Source organism: Falco biarmicus, chromosome 3, assembly GCF_023638135.1.
Source record: "Falco biarmicus isolate bFalBia1 chromosome 3, bFalBia1.pri, whole genome shotgun sequence".
In the NCBI taxonomy this organism is placed as follows: Eukaryota; Metazoa; Chordata; class Aves; order Falconiformes; family Falconidae; genus Falco; species Falco biarmicus.
The window spans coordinates 75,267,626-75,285,347 of record NC_079290.1 but is presented as its reverse complement, the minus strand read 5'-3'; the positions used below and the strand labels follow the sequence as shown (position 1 = coordinate 75,285,347).

At 41.4% G+C, this 17,722-nt stretch overlaps 1 protein-coding gene across 8 annotated transcripts in view; it reads left to right on the top strand.

The window, feature by feature from the left end:
* LOC130145587 (poly(rC)-binding protein 3-like) overlaps positions 1-17,722 on the top strand; it is a 67,660-nt gene that overhangs the window by 19,389 nt on the left and 30,549 nt on the right. For 5 of the 8 annotated variants that reach the window (XM_056330570.1, XM_056330567.1, XM_056330568.1 and 2 more), the window contains exons 5-10: positions 1,445-1,561; positions 6,869-7,000; positions 10,971-11,099; positions 13,267-13,410; positions 16,737-16,793; positions 17,281-17,356. In XM_056330570.1, the coding sequence (XP_056186545.1) occupies positions 1,445-1,561; positions 6,869-7,000; positions 10,971-11,099; positions 13,267-13,410; positions 16,737-16,793; positions 17,281-17,356 (655 nt within the window). The remainder of the gene's footprint in view (positions 1-1,444; positions 1,562-6,868; positions 7,001-10,970; positions 11,100-13,266; positions 13,411-16,736; positions 16,794-17,280; positions 17,357-17,722) is intronic. The other 3 variants (XM_056330571.1, XM_056330569.1, XM_056330566.1) reach the window with 1 other exon arrangement.

Below are 17,722 nucleotides of genomic sequence, written 5' to 3'. Positions count from 1 at the left end.
TTAATTATTAAGTATGACTATGGGCAGATATCTTTGGAGATAAACTGCATGCACAAAAGGGAAACCATCATTGTAGAATGCTCCTGACTTCTGAGTTAAACATCTTAGAGAAGAGTTATGAGCCCTGGTTAGTTTTTCAAGATACGCATCAAATGTTCTTCCTGTAGTCCTGAAAACCTACTGTCATGTACATGTGGTCACAGGAGGCTTTAGTTGTTTGGTTGTTTTTTTAAAATAAAGAAATTATATGCATCTTTATATCAACACAGAACTAAGAGTCTGTGTCTCCACATGGTAATTTGGTCCTCCTTTAAATGACTGCCTTCTTCAGTACTTCTTTAAAAGCAAAATGCAACTTTATTTTTACTTCCCTGACAGATGTGGCAAGTTGCATGCCATCTTTATGGAATGAAATGCAACTCTGTCTTGCTCTGTACTGGGGAAATACGGTATCTCACTGTTGAGCAGCAGTATGCACATGGATAAGGGCTCAGGCACACAACACATGGGTTGGTTCATGGTAACCCTGAAGGCAAAGGGCCAAATTAACCCTGATTATCTCACATTTTCTACAAGCCCAGATCCTCAAGAAGGTCAGTGCTTGTGAGTGAGTTGAGGCTTCAGTGGCTTGTTAGGCTGCCCTAACACATTTCCGTGCTTGAAACCTCAGGGGAAGTGTAGGGTGGGTCTTACCTGAACTGGATTTGATCATTATCTGCATTAAGATCCTCTTAAATATATTTGCATCTAGTTGAGGTGTTTTCTTCGTGCTGCCGTAGTGGCATGAAGGGGACTAAGTATCCCTGAGAGCCAGCCTGGCTTGTCTCCAAGTCTTACAGTTTTCTAACTCCTTCCAGCGGGCTCCCTGCCTTAAGGAGATAACACCGTTACTGCTGCTTGTCCTACCGCTACCCCTTTAAAGGGTTGTTCAGTACATATTAATTGACTGCCTTCACATGAGACACGTCTATAAGAAAGCTTCTCCACAGTGCAACGCAATGCCCCAGCTAGACAGATCGAGCACCGCCTTTGGGTATCCAAACCAGAGAGGTGCCTCTTTCCTAGGAGATGTCAGGGCTCCCTGGAGACAACAACATTGTCTGAAATTTTGCAGCTCTGGTCCTACTTACAGTTAACCCTGCAAGAGGGAAGGGAGAAGACTTGATTACGCAATTATTTGCAGCTTTGAATTACAGAGATGCTGTTTGCATACTGCGAAGGTGGCTGTATAAGTATTTATTCAGACAGAATCCAGCTTCCCGCAGTTTGATGGATTTTTGGAGTGTGATCAGTTTATACTGAAATTATATGATGTTGGGGGTGCAATTGTTGGGGAGGGAATTAGATGCCTCAAGATACTCCTTCCCAAACTATATACCTAATCCTACTTAGTTTGCTCCCTGGGAGATATAAATTTGTAAAATATGTGTTCTTTTTTTGACAGAGTGGTGCTCGAATCAATATTTCAGAAGGCTCATGTCCAGAGAGAATTGTGACAATAACAGGCCCAACAGATGCAATTTTTAAAGCTTTTTCTATGATTGCACTAAAATTTGAAGAGGTAAGCAAATAAAATATGTTTTTTTCTTTCTTCAAGTTGAAATAAAAACACTGTTTGAATTTTCTCATGTTTGCTTTAATGTTAAATATGATTTGTTTAATGTTCTATTTAATAGCAGTGAAAGTGCTTGTATTTTTATAAATGCTTTTGGCAGTAACACTGAAGAAAAATAATGGGTCAATTTACAAGCTGTTTGATCATTTCTTTTGCTTTTTGGAGGCTTCGGGGAAAAGCAATTGCTTTTAGTAATGTGCACTAATGGTAGGAAAAATGTCTTGGAAAATTTCTGGTCCCAAAGCGGGTTTGATTTGAAACAAGTAATTGCCTAACTTTTAGCTTTGTTTTTCTATGATTCCATTTGGTATTGTTGTAAATTTTATGTATGTCAAAATGAATATATAACTTATTTAACTAGAAAATTTTTATTTTGAAAACAAACTATATGATTACCAATTACCAATTACCATATTTAAAGCTTGGCTTTTAAAATTAATTAAAATAAAGACACTAAGAGTAAGTGAGGCAAGAGCTCGATTTACTGTAGAATAAGCGTTCTGTGCAGATATGTTCCTAAAGCGCTGGGATCTCCCCAAGTTTCATGGACCAACTACTATTAGATATGGTCAGCACTTCAATGGGAAACCTCACAGATAGTTCAGCACACTACAGAACATGAACCTTGGTCACTCAGGACAGGATTTAACTCCCTCTACTTTTGAAAATCACACTTCTAATCCAGACATCTCTTGTGTTATCTCTGGAGAGACAGAGGCAAATTGACCACCAACACAGAGAAGGTGATTCAGCTTCTCCTAAAGGAAGAGCCTTCAGACAGGTAGACTGAATCACCTGAAGCAGGAGAAAGGGGCTGTCTCCCTCCATCAGTGGTTGAACTAGAGGGGTGTTATCAGGCTAACAAATCCCTACCACCTCCTACTAGTGTAGTGTTTTGCACACAGCTGTGCTGTGCCTGGCAGGTGTCCCTAGCTCCTGCTCAGGTGTCCTCAGTGAGAGCCTCTTTGGTTTGGACAGACATTCCTGGCAGCCCCTAGACAAATGACCCTTTTTTTTTATACTGCAGATGTTAATCCCATTTGTATTTCTCCAATCCTTCATGGATTTTCAGATCTTCCTGTTTTCCCAGGAGGATATTGGAATATCCTCCCAGATATTCCAATCTTTCAATATGTTGATAAAGTACCTTAATGTTGTGGCGTGGTACATTTTGTAAGAATGCTTTTTTTTTTTTTCCCTTACCAATATTAATGAGATAATGATTTTGAGGCTAAATCCTGCAGAACCGCATTCTGTCCAGTCCAATTTTAAAAGCACCTCGTCATCTCTTTCTCAGCCTTATCTCTTACTCATCTTGTACCAGTCTCTGTTTCTTGTGGCCTAAGAGGCAGCGTCACGTATGGTACCATACCCTTCAGTCCATGGAAACCTGGAGAGAGCAGTCTCTCTGCTCTCTACACAGAAAGCATTCTGCTTAGGGCCTTATCCTGAAAAATGCTGAGGGAATCATTAACGGAGAGAATCCCTGCCAGTTCCCACCAAAACAAGTACCCGGTGGAAATAACACTGCGCTGCTCATAAAAACATGGAACGCTGTACATCATCAGATCCCCACTCCACCACCCAACACGACATAGTCTTTGAAAGTGCTGTAGCTAGTAACAGGCAAAGAAACCTGAAATGCTGCCATCTGACTGGATTTTAGGCGTATTTACCCATGTAGATTTTAGTGGCTAGTCCGGACCCTTCATGTGGGTATTAGCAAAGGGTTATTGGTGCTCCCTGCAGATCTGGTACTGAGGTTATATATTCTGAAATATCTGTATTTAGTTTTAATAAAATTGGCTTCTGATATATTTAAAAGAACAATGGCAAAGAAATATGCCTCTCATAATCAGTTAGGTTTCCTATAGTTATTCCTGTCAATAAAATAAGGTAACTGTAACACTTTGGTGGCAAAATAAAGTACTGTTTCAGAAAATACAAATGAGCTAGCTGCCAAATGTGATTTTTCATGCATGTGTTTTTGTTGGAGATTTCTTCAGTCATTTAAAAAATTGAAAATCCCAGAGCAGACAGTGCCTGGCCCAGCTACCTTCAAACAGAACAAAAAAGATGCATGTGTGAGACTGCTACTTTGAGAGATTTTTTTGGTATTTGCTGTGCATGCCCACGTGAAGCAATTCGACATGAAGCCCTTGAATCCTTAATTTCAACCCTACAGCTGTATAGCTGGGGATAAACAGATCTAGGAAGACACGGGAGCCCTGGAATGTTTTTCTAATGTTAGAAAAAACCTCAAAATGTGTCAGATAGGTAGAAAAAAGGAAAAATCTGGAGGAGTATTCTCTGTGTGGTTGCTCTGTGCAGCCTTATATCACTCTGCTTTGACAACCTTCCTAATAAAAGTTGATTTTCTAGCAGCCTGATGATGAATTTACAGGCTAGGCAGGTAATTACATAAACAACTAAAATTCACTGTAAAGGAAAAAGTGTTATTAAAAAATGGCACCAACCCAGGCAGACCACTGACATTGCAGGAGAGGACATTTTAGAGCAGTGACTTCCAGACTGGAGGTTGAGACCCAAGAAATCAGCTGTACGTTCACCGGTGAGTGGGGCAGCTCTAGCTTTGGGTGTAGGTCTGCATAATCCACTGGAAGCACATGGTAGTTAAGCGCTGGAATAACCAGCAGGCAGGGCTCAGTGGTCAGACCTTCTCCAAACAAATGAAAAAAAGTTTGGCAGAATCCTTGTTCATCTGCAAACATTTATGAAGAATTTGCTCAGCTCTAGGAAGAAGGAGGAGAGAAAAGGAAGGTGATAAAAGCAATTGAGATCTCTTTTTGACAGACATTAACTCTTGTTAATGGTAAATCCTGTGGTGGTCATTAACAAGTAAGGACCCACCTCACAGCCTCATACTTGCTGTGAAAATTGGAAGGTTTAACATTTCATTTAAAAACCAGTAAAGAAGAATTTTGATTTTTTTCATCAGCAGCTTGGTAGAGCTTTTCTGAGCTGCCAGGCTTGCTTGCCTTGGGAAGCCTTAGACACTGTGACTCTGGGATGCCAAGAGCTGGGGATGCCGCAGGGCTCCAACAGTGGGAGCTGGCTCTCCCACACCACTTCCAGGCTCCCAGTCAGCCTGTCCTGGCTGAGGAGCAGCCCAGGCAAGCAGGCAGAAAGCCATGCAAGGTCTGGCTCCCGTGCCTGCCAGAGCCCTGAGGAAATGGATGCAGTGCCACAGAAAGTTGAAGGTTAAAGAAATGGGAATCTCCCAGTTTGAAAGACAAAAGTCTCCAGCCAGCCCTACCTGGGAACCTGCAGCTCTGGAGGGGATTTTTTTCTGCTCATTTCTCTTTTGTTATGTTTTTAAGGTGGACTGATTCCTTTATGCACTCCATACTGCTAAGCCTGCATGTTTAGGTTTCACTCTTTTTAAATGATGAGGAGAAAAATAAAGAGAATAGCAGCTTTCAATTTTTGTGAAGTGCTTTTGAAGACAGTAAGTGCAGTGAAGGCTTTGAGGCCAGGCCACATAGGGAAATGGGAGACATTATCAGGGTGGTGCTGTGTAGCTGAAGAGGGTTGTTTACCTGCATCTGGATGATCCTGTGCCTCCACCTGACACAAACGTGATGTAGTGAGCTGGCATCTTTCAGCTGAAAAATCAGCATGACTTGGGATTTATTTCAGATACTTGGGTGCTGCAAAATTCTGTTATCGTGCTTGCTTTATTTTGGATTGCAATCCCTCACTGACAGGGGCACTAAACAAAATGTGCGTTACTGGCTGGCAGAGGAATGATTTGATAGCTGTCTTGTGGCATGCAGCAATACCTCATTCTGTTCAAGACTTTTTTCTTCCTTTTAAGCTGAGCAAGGTCACACCAAGCCATTTATTGGACAGAATGCTGCCGTCACAAATGTGGAGGTGCTATAGGAATCAGTGCTGGTTCAGTGAGCTTCCACACTGGTTCAATGAGGTGTGCAGAGTTCTTTGAAGTACTTTTTCTTTTCTTTTTTTTTTATTTTTTATTTTGGGGTCCCGATCACGCAGTACAGGCTGCTTTTTTTTTTTTTTTTTTTTTTCTTTCTTTTTTTTAACAAGTGGTAGTCTTCATAAGCAAGAATGTAGGGAATGCTATCAGTTCTGTCTACTGGAACTCTTGTTGCATCATAAATGAGTTGGATGAATATGAAATGCATGTTTTCTGTCCTAATCTTTCGGATAGAGTTTCTGTGAAGGGTGTAATATCTGTGCCATGGCACCTCACTGATTGATGAGATGGTCTTTTCAGCACACAGCTAGTGTTAGCAAACCATACTGAGATTCTCATAAGTTGTTGGACAAGTGCCATGCAGCTCGTGGCTTTTTTTGTGATTCTAAGTGCTCTCAACAGCATCCCATCGATCAGTGGGAGGATATACTTTATCTTTTCCTTCATGATGAAGACTTTAGAGGGATTGTTTTCTCTTGCCTAGAAGATTTTGAACAAACAAAATACATTTAAAACAATGTACACCTTGCAACAAGTAGTATATTGAAATGCTCATGAGACCATATAGTGTAGTCTCGTTGGATAATGAGATACATGGATATAGGTTACGTTATCTGGATACAGGTAATTGCTGTTCTGCTGAGCTCTTTGTACTCCGGTTATACATAGCTGTGATGGGAAAAAATATTAGAAATTATGTAGCACTACAAATACTTATGGATCTGCTACAAAAGAGGACTTAAACCTGGGGTGCAGCAAACTATTTATCAAAATAATCTGATTTTCTTTGCTTTAGATTATTTATAGATTCTTTTGTCATTCCCTTCTTAACCGTTTTTCTCTGTATCAAATCTGACAAGGCGTTGCATGAAATGTAAAGACATGTATGGTGGAAATGTTTCTCATTGAGATGGTGGAAAAGAATCCAAATCAGGATTTGGTGGCCTGTGAACTCAAAAGCCTCTGCCTTTTCCATCTGCTTCAGCTGATCTAATCTGAGATACCACCTCCTCCTCCAAGTCTTGCCTTAGAGACTGTCCTCTGGTCCTGCAGCACAGACCTGCAATGCCAGACAGCAAAAGGGTTCCTCTGGCACAAGCCGCTTGTGCGGCTCGTGCTTATGGTGCACCACCGGCAGAGCCAGCAGCTTTCCTGCAACAGAAACAAACTACGACTGGTTGCATGCTCCCCAGGTCTCCGCGAACAGCCTGGGCATTTGCTCTGAGACCTTCAGTGCTTACCAGGAATGACAAATCCTCTGCTAACTCTCACTGACGTTGTGATTGCAGGACATAAACGCTTCAATGACAAACAGCACGGTGACAAGCAAACCACCTGTAACACTGCGGCTCGTCGTCCCGGCAAGTCAGTGTGGATCCCTTATAGGAAAAGGAGGTTCCAAAATCAAAGAAATCAGGGAGGTAAGTCTTGGGATGTCTGCTGGGGACACAGGCTAGCTCAGTTCTACCACAGCATGCCTTGCCAGCATCATCCACTGCACTTTGCTCATTGCATGAACATGAGCATGTGCTGAGTGAAAAGCCTTGCCCTGGGGGGAGCAGGGCTCCAGCACAGCTGCACCCTTGTATTTTCCTCAAAGCTGAAGACCACGTGTGAAATAAAAAAAGAGCTTTACAATGTGTTGGTCTTTGATGCACAATTTAGCAAACAACAGTTTAATGACAGAAAATGGCTCTTCAGGTTTCTCTTTGGGCGCAGCCCCCTCCCCAGCAATACTCAGGTGATCCCAGGCCGGAGTGCTGCAGCCATTCCCATAGCAGTTACCACCCTTGCAGCCAGGGAAAGGCCCAAGTAGCACTGGGGAGTCCAGGTTAGTAGGTCAAACACTTGATCTACTTTGTATAGGTATTTGATTTTCGTGCTCCTTTCCTGTTTCTCCCTAATCTCACTGTGCCACAGGTGACCTGATTTCATGTATTCCAAACATATTTTTTTTTAATCCAGACTGTATCTGAAGGTGTTCATTCAATGTGCTGTGCTAGCAGCCACTTTTTCCTCTAACCAAAAAATGCAAAAAATTATCACATGGTGCCAGTTTTAATTCTTCCATGTATGACTGCAACAACATAGCACATGCCAAGCCCAGGATCCAGCGTTTCTAATCAGTCAGGCAAGAAAATTAGGTACCTACATGGTTACGTGGAGAAAATCTGAATAGGACATTTCAGAAAAATGGATTTTTGTTCTGGAGAAAGTGACAGTACTCCTAAATTTGTTTTTATTCCAACACAGAATGAGGTGTTGAATATCAAAATAATATGCTGATCCATTTTTATATTTGACTGTCAAAACAAAAGCTTTTGACAGGCTCTACCAAACTGAAACTTCCCTTTTTTATCTAAAATGTAAATCCAAGACAGTAGGCTTTATTGAGCTTTCAAGTGTCATTTCAAATGTAAAAAATGTTACCAGATATTTTTCTGTCAAAGAAAATTTGATCAAATGTCAGGAAGGAGTGGAAAATGCTTTGATCAAAATAGTATGTCCAGTATTTGCTATGAAATGTTAGTTTATGGTAGCCTTGGAAGGAAAGGTGATCATAGAGGACAGTTAGGGGTGTGATTCCAGTTGATTTTCAAGTTCTTCCAAATTGTTTCATTGGGATTCAAATTTTATTGTCCCAGGATTTTTTTTTAACAAAGTTCCCTCTCAAAGCTTATCTTCACCTTTCAGGATTTGGCCACTACTGAAAGGGTCTTTTCTGTCCTTTGCATACAGGGACGTAATAGCAGCGCATGCTGCTTCCAATAGCCAACAGCTGCCAAAAGCTGTTTCAGAGGTTTTGTTGCCAAGCAAACAACATGTTGCTCCTCCACGTGCCTCTTGCTTTGTAAACTGTGTTCATGAAAACATACATAGGTTGTCTGCTGTAAACTCGCAGAACATTTCAGAGCCCTGCCGTTTGAAGGGGTCTCTGTGCTTCCTGAGACCTACAAATAAAAGGCAATTACAAATTGGATTCTTTTTTTCTTGGAATGCTGTTACTTTATTTTTTTTATCAGAGTCTGGGAGCTGTGCCTGTCAGCAGTCCTTATTGTCAAACCAGCTTTTGACATGTGGCAGAAAGGAGTCACTTGTTGATGCTAAGGGGAAGAAAACAATATTTCTGTGCAGATGCTAGGGTCATAGGGGAACCTTCTCTTTTTTTTTTCTTTAATCCCAAAAAAGCTTTGTCAGAGAACTTTATATAGGTGGGAGAAGATACTTGTGTGTTGAAGTGCATTGCTGGGTGGAAGGAAGGTGCTCAGTTTGCCTGATGCAGGGCACATTTCTGTCTCAGAGGCTGGACAGCCAATGAACTGTTGGTGTTTGCAGCAGTTGGTGTCTGGGTCAGCCAGAAAGCCTGCCAAGCAGCTGCACACTCACCCTGGCAGGCAGCAGGGGAAGCCAGGCTAAAGTGTTGCCACTGGAGAAGGCAAAGCTACTGTCAGAGCACACATTCGGAGGCAACCTCAGCCACGAGACGTGATTTCTCATGGTCCTCCAGATCTGTTAGGTGTCCAGGAGAACTGTCAGGCAGCGGGAATCCAGCTGATTTCTTAGTTGTGTTAAAATAGGAGCAGGCATGAGTGTGAAGCGTGTGCTGGTGAGTGCTTAGCTCTAGGTTTTACAGCTGCTAATACTTTGGATTTCATTTTAAATATTGGTAACCTCATCTAAAGCACGGAGTGAGTGGGTTTAGGACATAGGTTTTTAAAGGTGAGATGGGTCTGTTGGTCTGCATACATTAAATCACTGAAGTGATTGTTCTGGTGAGCAGTTTCATAAGCATCACCTATTAATCTAGTACAAAGAAGTAAAAGGATAGTGTTTGGCCAAATAGGTGTTTTGATAAGGCTGATAAGCAAGAAGTCACACTGCACACTTTCTTAAGCATAAGGGTAATGGACAAAACATTACTTGATTTTTTGTTGCTGGCATATGAGCAAAGTCAAAAAATAAACAAGAAGCAACACTGGAAGCACTGGAAGCAAATGCATAAATGACTGCATTATTTGGCAGAGTATTTTGTTCTAGATGTACAGATACCCAGAACTGTACATTAAACAGCAAATATGATCAAAAGAAAAAAAAAGAAGCATCCATCTTGAGATACGGTCTAATTTCATCATCACACAACACACTGAGCGTCAATTGCACAAGGGATGGTCTTTTGTGTTCAGTCATATGCTCAGGAACAACATGTAGGGTTGCAGTACTGTTTTCAAGATAAGATTACAAAAAAAACCAAAGCAAAGCATGACTGATTGATCAAATGATGGCAAAATTCCAAAGCCTATTATAGAGCAAGGAATTGATATTCTGGCCTTAAACAGCGCTACTGAACAGAAAATGCAATCAGTAATTTAATCAGTCTTTGGAAAGAAGAATAACACTTTGTATGTAACTAGCAAGAAAACAAATTAACTCCTTGCTGACTGACACAAAGTCAATGGTTACTGAAAATACTTTTTTTTTTAAAAAAAAAGCCCAGACTATTGCATTGCAATAACAGTCAGGAATATATTTTGTTTGTAATAAGTGAAAATGATAACTCAATGTGAAATGCCTGGGTTTTTCTCTGTTGATTGAGCAGGTCTTCCAGGATGTTTGTGAAATAATGCTAAGGACTGTTTTGACCTCATGTATTTTGTTCTTTCTTTGGGTATGGGTTTTTTTCAGTTAGCTAAGATACACTAGTGCCAAGATCAAATTAAAAAAAAAAAAAACCCACAACCAAAAAACCCCCACAAAACTTGCTCATTTACCTCCTTGGGTTCATTAATGAGCTAAAAGTTGATGATGTGCATATATTTAATCAACACTAATTACAATTTAGAAGTGCTTCTGTACCATCCTGAGATATTCCAGAGCATAAGCCAGCCCAAAATTTCATCCAGAGACACGAGTCAGCCGTCAGTAGATTAAAGAGCCATTTATCTGCAACATGTTTCATTAGCAGATGTTCTTCAGTTTTCAGTATTTTTTTCCTTTCTCTTTTTTTTTTATTATTGAAAAGTACTTCATTTCAGCTTTTTTGGTTTTTAGTCAGCATTGCAACTGTCTGTTTTTGAGAGGGTTAAAAGACTTGTCCTGAAATTCAGGTCACAGTTTGATTCATTAACAGCTTCTGTTAATCTTCCTAGGATGGGAGTGTTTGCAAATTGGCTTGAACAGCCAAATCCATGTCCTGCCAGACCCCAGTTACCCTGTCTGGGCCTGGATTTACATACATGCTCTACCACATATCAAGCAAAGACAAGACAAAAAGTTTAGAGGTGCATCACCTCTATCAATCACATCAGTCAATCACTGGCTTTTGAGAGGTGCCATTGTCTGCTCCACGGTGACGGTGACGGTGACGCTCTCTTTGCTTGGTCTCTGCTCAAGTCCACAGGAGCCCAGGTGCAGGTAGCAGGGGACATGTTGCCAAACTCCACGGAGCGCGCAGTGACTATATCAGGCACTCCTGACGCCATTATCCAGTGTGTGAAACAAATATGCGTGGTTATGCTGGAGGTAAGTGAGCACTTGGCATATCACCTCTCACTCGGGAGATGCTCAAACACATTATTAATTTTCGATTGCCCTGGGTCCCCCAGGGACGCTGCCTGCCCTCCCCATGCCAGGGATTTCAAGAGGACTCTGTTAGACCGTACCCTTCCTCGTGTCTGAGAGCCTCTCAGGGTTTAGCAATCAAAGACTAGGGCTGTCATGATGCTGTCAAACAACAAACCAGATCCAGCAAGGAGCTGCAGCCCCTTCTGATTCTGATGCAGAACAGGACAGAAAAGATCGAGGTGTTGTTTTAAACAGAAATAATTCTGCCTGGCATAATTTAGATTTACCAGGACACTTTGATTCCTTAGGGTCAGGTCATTGCATAAGGCCAGAATGTTTCCTTTTGACAGCAGTTTTTCAGCCCTTAGATGAAATGATACAAAATTAATTTATATAACAATCTGTGCATTTTAACCCTTGCTGAAAATGCCCATAATTTTGTGCAAGTACATTTCTCAACCGATTAAGTTGAGTAGAAGTTTGAAAAAAAAAATATTTTGGCAAATCAAAATTAAATATTTTGACCTAATAACCATAATTTTTGACAAGGAACATGAAACATATCTGTTTCTATCACTTTTTCTGCTGGAAATTTTCTGTGGGTTTTTTTTTTTTAGTTTGGTATTTTACCTAAGTCTAGTCAAGGGCTGTCTCATGATGATCTCTGACACCCTACTGTTCTTTAAAGAGGAGAGAAACAGTAGAGTGTTTGAGACAGCACTACAGCTGTTGGCTGTTCAGAAGTATGCAGTGCACCAGGCTGCATACAGCCTTTGCACCAAAATGTCATACAGCCTAGTGCAAATAAAAGCATAAAAACTAAAAATCCACGGTATTTTACCGGCAAAAAGTGACTGTTGCTTCAGTTCTTGCTGGACTACTGTAAAGAAGAAATTTCTTTATAAAAATGCAAGAGAACAGAAAGATAATATTAAAAAATCATTTTAGTTTGTTAAAGATGGAGTACATGATGGCAGTAGTTATCAGCTTTGTAAATACACAGCATAGTCTGTTGTCCAAGTGACATTTGTGGAATAAATAGTTATTTGCTAAAGAAGACGAGAGAAGCCGCTTCCCAAAACTAGAGAGAGAAAGTCCCATTTTCCCACAGGTAGAGCCACTTTTCAAATAACCAATTTTGACATAAGAAATACTTAATTTTAGCATTAGGCAAATCACAAGCAGCACCCAGATGACACTGGCGTAACTATGGTTTGCTGCTTCATTTAAGAAAATGAATGTGCTCTAATTTGCAGCATATATTTAATTTGGGAACCAACACTTTCATTGACACAAAATAGCCAATTGTAGGATATTAGTTAATGGAGGTGATATTGTCATTACCTTCTTTAGTTGTAGTTAATGCACTGAAATCAGAGCACAATTCTGCCAGGTGTTGCACAGACAGCTTGAAGCCTTTTTTACAGACACATGCTGCTCCTTTATTTACAAGAGAAAGTTAACACCCCACCCCCCCCCCACCCCCACCCCACACACACCCGTTAGGGGTTTTCCCTTTGGGTCCTTGCCTTGGGCTACAGGAAACAAGCTCCCTTGTCATGCATTATGAAAGCCATAGTTACGCTCCTGCTGAAGCCAGGAGGATTTTGTCTCCATCCTTACAGCTGAGTCAGAAGAAAGGCAGGATCAGGCTGGTAATTTGCAATTGAACAGCTGACTTAATTGAGTTGGTAAAACAAGAAACCTCGATGTGTGTAGCAGCGTAGGAAAGACTGATAAGCGGGAGATGTGCTTTGTGTTAAAGTGTGACCACAGGCCAGACGCTTCCAAAGCATCAACAAATCTCAAAATTTTGTCTGTGTTTCCCGAAATGCCTTGACATGCTTAATGAGGCTTCATAGCTTCATCCAATGATGGCGGTAAAGAAGCCACAAGTGCCAGCGCTGCCTGTTTCAGCTGTGCAGCCAGGACCTTGGCTCTTCCCCTGAAAGCCTGGACAGCTGGCCTCTGCCCTGCTTTTGGGCTGATGGGGTGGAGGGCAGGCTGGGCTGGGCTGGGTCACCTGCATGCCTTGTTGTCTGAGGTGACCAAGATAAGGAGTGATTTTTTTAATGTGAGCTGTGCTTCATTCTGCATTTTGATCGCTTTGTGTTTTTGTCTGCAGTCCCCACCCAAAGGTGCCACCATCCCCTACCGTCCCAAACCTGCCTCTGCACCTATCATTTTTGCAGGTGGCCAGGTAAGAGCAGACACCATTTTGGCTTCAGCTGGAAACCACACCGTCTTGGCCCAACCTCAGCCAGCGCCTGTTAGTTTTCAACTTTTACTCTTTTTGCCTGGTATAGTATTGATGTGCTTTGTCTACTCTGTGTGCTTACAGTTTGCAGGAAAGAACACTGCATTGCAAACTTGATGTAAAATTGTGATGACTGGTATTTTACCGAGATTTAAAATTAACTTCTGTAATTAAGAAAAGTTTGCCCAAACTGAGAGGTATCCAAATCAAGTGCTCCCTGAGTGGGACGAAACTGCTTATTGTAGAGGTTGGGGTTTTTTTTCACTCTTAACTTGCAGCTCCACTAGCAGTGTGAGCAGTTTTGTCAGTTTTTAGAGACGATCAAACAGCAGTTGTGTCCGACAGGCCCTTGTAATGACCTCTCTCTGAATTTTTGTCTCAGAGTTTTACCTTCTACTCTGAAACAATATGTTGGGATGTATATGCAGATTTTCATAGTCTGGATGTAGTAGCTTTCAGTTCCTGGTAAGCCTACCCCCCTTAGGTGTCTTAAAACAAGAAACGTGCTTCCTTAGTGACCAAAGCTGAATTGAAATTTAAAATAATTTGCCAGAAATTGGTCTATGGCTGAAAGTTCAGAATAATTTACTCCACACATATATAAGTTTACACTGCAGTGCTTTCCTTTAAGAAATATGTGTGTATATATGAGGCAGCCCATGTTACGAGTATTGTAATTGCCATTGCTTTCAAAGACTGTCTCTGTATAAGATTACTCAAAAGTATTGAAACTGTTTGCTAGAGTGCTCTGAGCAGTTTGTGTAAATAATTGAAAGTGTCCTATTTTAAGGCCTAATAGCTCTTTGTCATCTTCAGTTTTATCAGTTAAAAAAACGTTCTCACTTTTCTAATGCAACCTTGTTGATGTGAGAAAGTGTGTCAGGCACTTTCTGTGTGCTTTGAATTTCTGTTCTTGACTAAGCAGACTTTTTAAGAAAAAGCTTAAGGTGTGTTTGGACGTCAGTATAGAAAGACACTTTAACCAAGTTTCATAAGTAGAAATTAATACTGAAAATAAAATTCAGTCAGCAGTGTTAATTCCATCCAGCCTTTTGGCTATGTTATCATAAATTATTTTTCCATTCTAAATTGCAGCATGGCCATCTTTAAAGGTTTTGGTTTGTTTAATGCTTGCATATCAAGCAACACTAGCAAACTCAAATTTCTTGTTTTCCTTAACAAGTTGCGGGAGTTCTGCTTTAAGTATTACTTTTAATTCTCTTGTGCTTCTTCGATACTGTATTGCATCTCACAACTGAAAGGAAGATGAACATTGCCTTGCCCTGCTCTGCCCCTTACCTACATTTAGCATATGCAGTGGTTAAAAAAAATAATAAATACAGTATTCCTGCCTGGTAGAAACAAATTGGACATTTCTACCCACTGTGCTACATTGCTGTCTAGGTGGGTACTCACAGGGTACAGCTTTGCTTTATGTCTTATATCAGTTTTGTGGTTTAAAGTGAGGAAGATTTGTAGACCAGATCATTCCTGCTGTTACTTATGTCAGTAGGAAAGTTGCCCTTGACTTTGATGAAAGCTGACCCATAGCTCATGTCCTTAGTGAAATGTTACAGTACAGATGTCTCAGTAGCCTCTACCAGGCTTGTGCTTGCTATGCTTCAGCCACAGAAGGACACGGTTCCTCTGCCAAGGGGTAAAGCAGTCAAAGACAGTTTTTCTCAACCTAATCAATTGAATGACTTTTTGGGAGCCTAAAAAACGAAGAGCTTTTTTTTTTTTACTGGGAAAGAAAATTTAAGACCCATCTTGTCCACGATGTCTTAAGATGTTCCCTCAGCTGGGTTTGAAGTAAAGCCAAGATCAGAAAGGACACTCGTGTTCCAGCACGAGAGTCAGAGACCAAAGCATGGTTTCCAAACCCAGTTTGCTCACCTAAGCCCCTGCTCAGCACCGTTTCCAGCTATAACCTCTCTGAGGCTGCTCCTGTGCCTGGCTACACACAGAGCCCCCATTCAGCAAAGCAGTGTAACATCTCCTTAAGGTTGTCCTCATTTAGTAAAACACTTAAACACACGGTTTGCTTGATTGATTATGTGCTTGCTTAAGACCCACTGATGGCAGTGATCACCTGGTTTGGTGGTCTGGAACCTTTTTTTGTCATTTACAAACTATCAGCAATAGCCATCCCCCACAAGATGCACGTGCGTATGTTTGCCCATGAGCATCCTATTGAGCCTGGTCACACGTACTTCTGCCTGAAAACTGCTCTTGTGCATGTTTGCCTGACTGTGGCCTTGCTTTGTAACTAATTTAAAAAGTAAATGAAATGTTTCTTCTCCAGAAGGGAAATTCTGCTGCAGAAATGTGCATCAAGCAGTTGAGGCATTAAAGGTTTTAATATCTGAACTCCATTAAATTAATTGTTTTATCATTTGCAGGATTCATTACTTTCTAAGAGGCCTTTTGTCAAATAAGCATTTTGCAAACTAAGCTAATCAGCCCTGTTCCTGTTTATAATTCTCACACTACAAATATTTATACTTTATAATTTGTCCTTCTGCTTTCCTGCCTAAGCACAAACACATTAATATTTTTCTGACATGCCGTTACTTTCAGAAAAGCCCTACAGAATATAATAGAAAATTATAAATTCTCGGTAGGTTTTTTTTGTAGGCCATTACAGAGAGTTGAACAGAGCCAGGCTGTGCTCACTGGTGCCAGGCACGCCACCATATCCCTTCTTGCTCATGTGCTTCTTTTGCCTCTCCCACCTACCCCCGGTACTGCTAGAAGAGATACCAGAAACTGTACCCCTTGCGTTGCTCTGGTGGTGCAGAGGCTAGATTTGGAGGGAGGCTATTTGGCTTCTTGTGGAAGATAAGACCACCACGCCGGGGGTCTCCATCATGCTCCTATCTCCAAACTGGCATCCTGGGCCCGTGCCCAGGCACTGCAGGACAGGCTGCCGTCCAGCACATGTGCTCATGTACCTGCTGGCATGGCAGCCTGGGGCACCAGCCCCGCGGGGTGTACATGTTTGCTGGCATTTAACATCTGTGGCTGCTGGTAGCCAGACGAGGTGGCTCAGAGCCGGCTGGCATGTATCCTCCTCAACCCGTGCAGTGTCCCCAGCTCTGCTCCCGGCAGGTCATCAGAGCTCAGGCAGCGGCACTTGGCATCCCCTGCTTGCAAGAGATGCATGGGCAGCCTGACGGACATTTCCATACCATACCAAGCATTATCAAGAAGCACAAGACAATTAAGCTTCTCTCAGTATTTACCCAAGGAGCCAGGAGGAGCTTTTCTGATGAGAACAGAAATATTTCTTGTCCCACCTGACTGACCTGTGTCTCAACTGTGCTTGTTGTTTCCAGGCATTCACGATTCAGGGGCAGTATGCCATCCCTCATCCAGACGTGAGTCCAGCACATGTAAATTACTCCCTTTTTCTTCCTCTCCCTCTTATTTGTTCCGGGCAACATTTGCTTTCTACAGTTAACAATAAAGACACGGCCTAAGGACACCTTTCCTGAACAACATACTGTGTAGCCAAGTTAGCTCAGCTGCATCTCTTGCCTTGCATAATAATTGCTAGAAAGTACAATGGCCCAGGAACAAATGACAGTTATCTTGGTCTTTTTTGCATGTGATATATTTGAGTTCTTTTAATATGTAATTCTACAGTAATTAGTAAATATTAACAATAGCCATTACATGTAATAACAGTAGAGATGTCATTTATAACCAGTTTAGGTTTTTTGATTTTCTCTACGGTAGATTAGAATGAACGATTAAACCTTTTTTTTTTTTTCCAATATAATTTTAATTAATCCAGTTTTAGAACATGTAAGATGGTTTCTCTGCTCTGAAATAATTCCATTTGATTGGTTAGTTCTAATTTCCCATCCTGCCCTGCAGTTGACCAAGCTTCACCAGTTGGCTATGCAGCATCCCCCCTTTACTCCCCTTGGGCAGACCACCCCTGGTTTCCCTGGTACGTACCCATGACCCCCTGGGGATGTCCTTCTTCTTAACAGCTTTGTTTCCCATGGTCATTACATCATTTTAATAATAAATGTGGTCAATGACCAGCAATCCTTCTGTTTTTATATATTAATCTCTCTTCTTCCCCCCCATACCTCTGTTACCATTCCTTTCATTACTAAAACATGCTTTGTTTGTTACATTTATTTATCAAAACCGCTTCATTTGTGCCACTGGCTAAAAGCCCTGAATTTCTTTTGTTCAGTCCTTGTAAAGTTATTATGGACCATACAGTATGTACCAGTTGGTCTCGAGTGAAGTACTTGGGAGCGCATCTTGTCACATCGCCAGTTTGATAACGTGGTTCAGAAAGAAG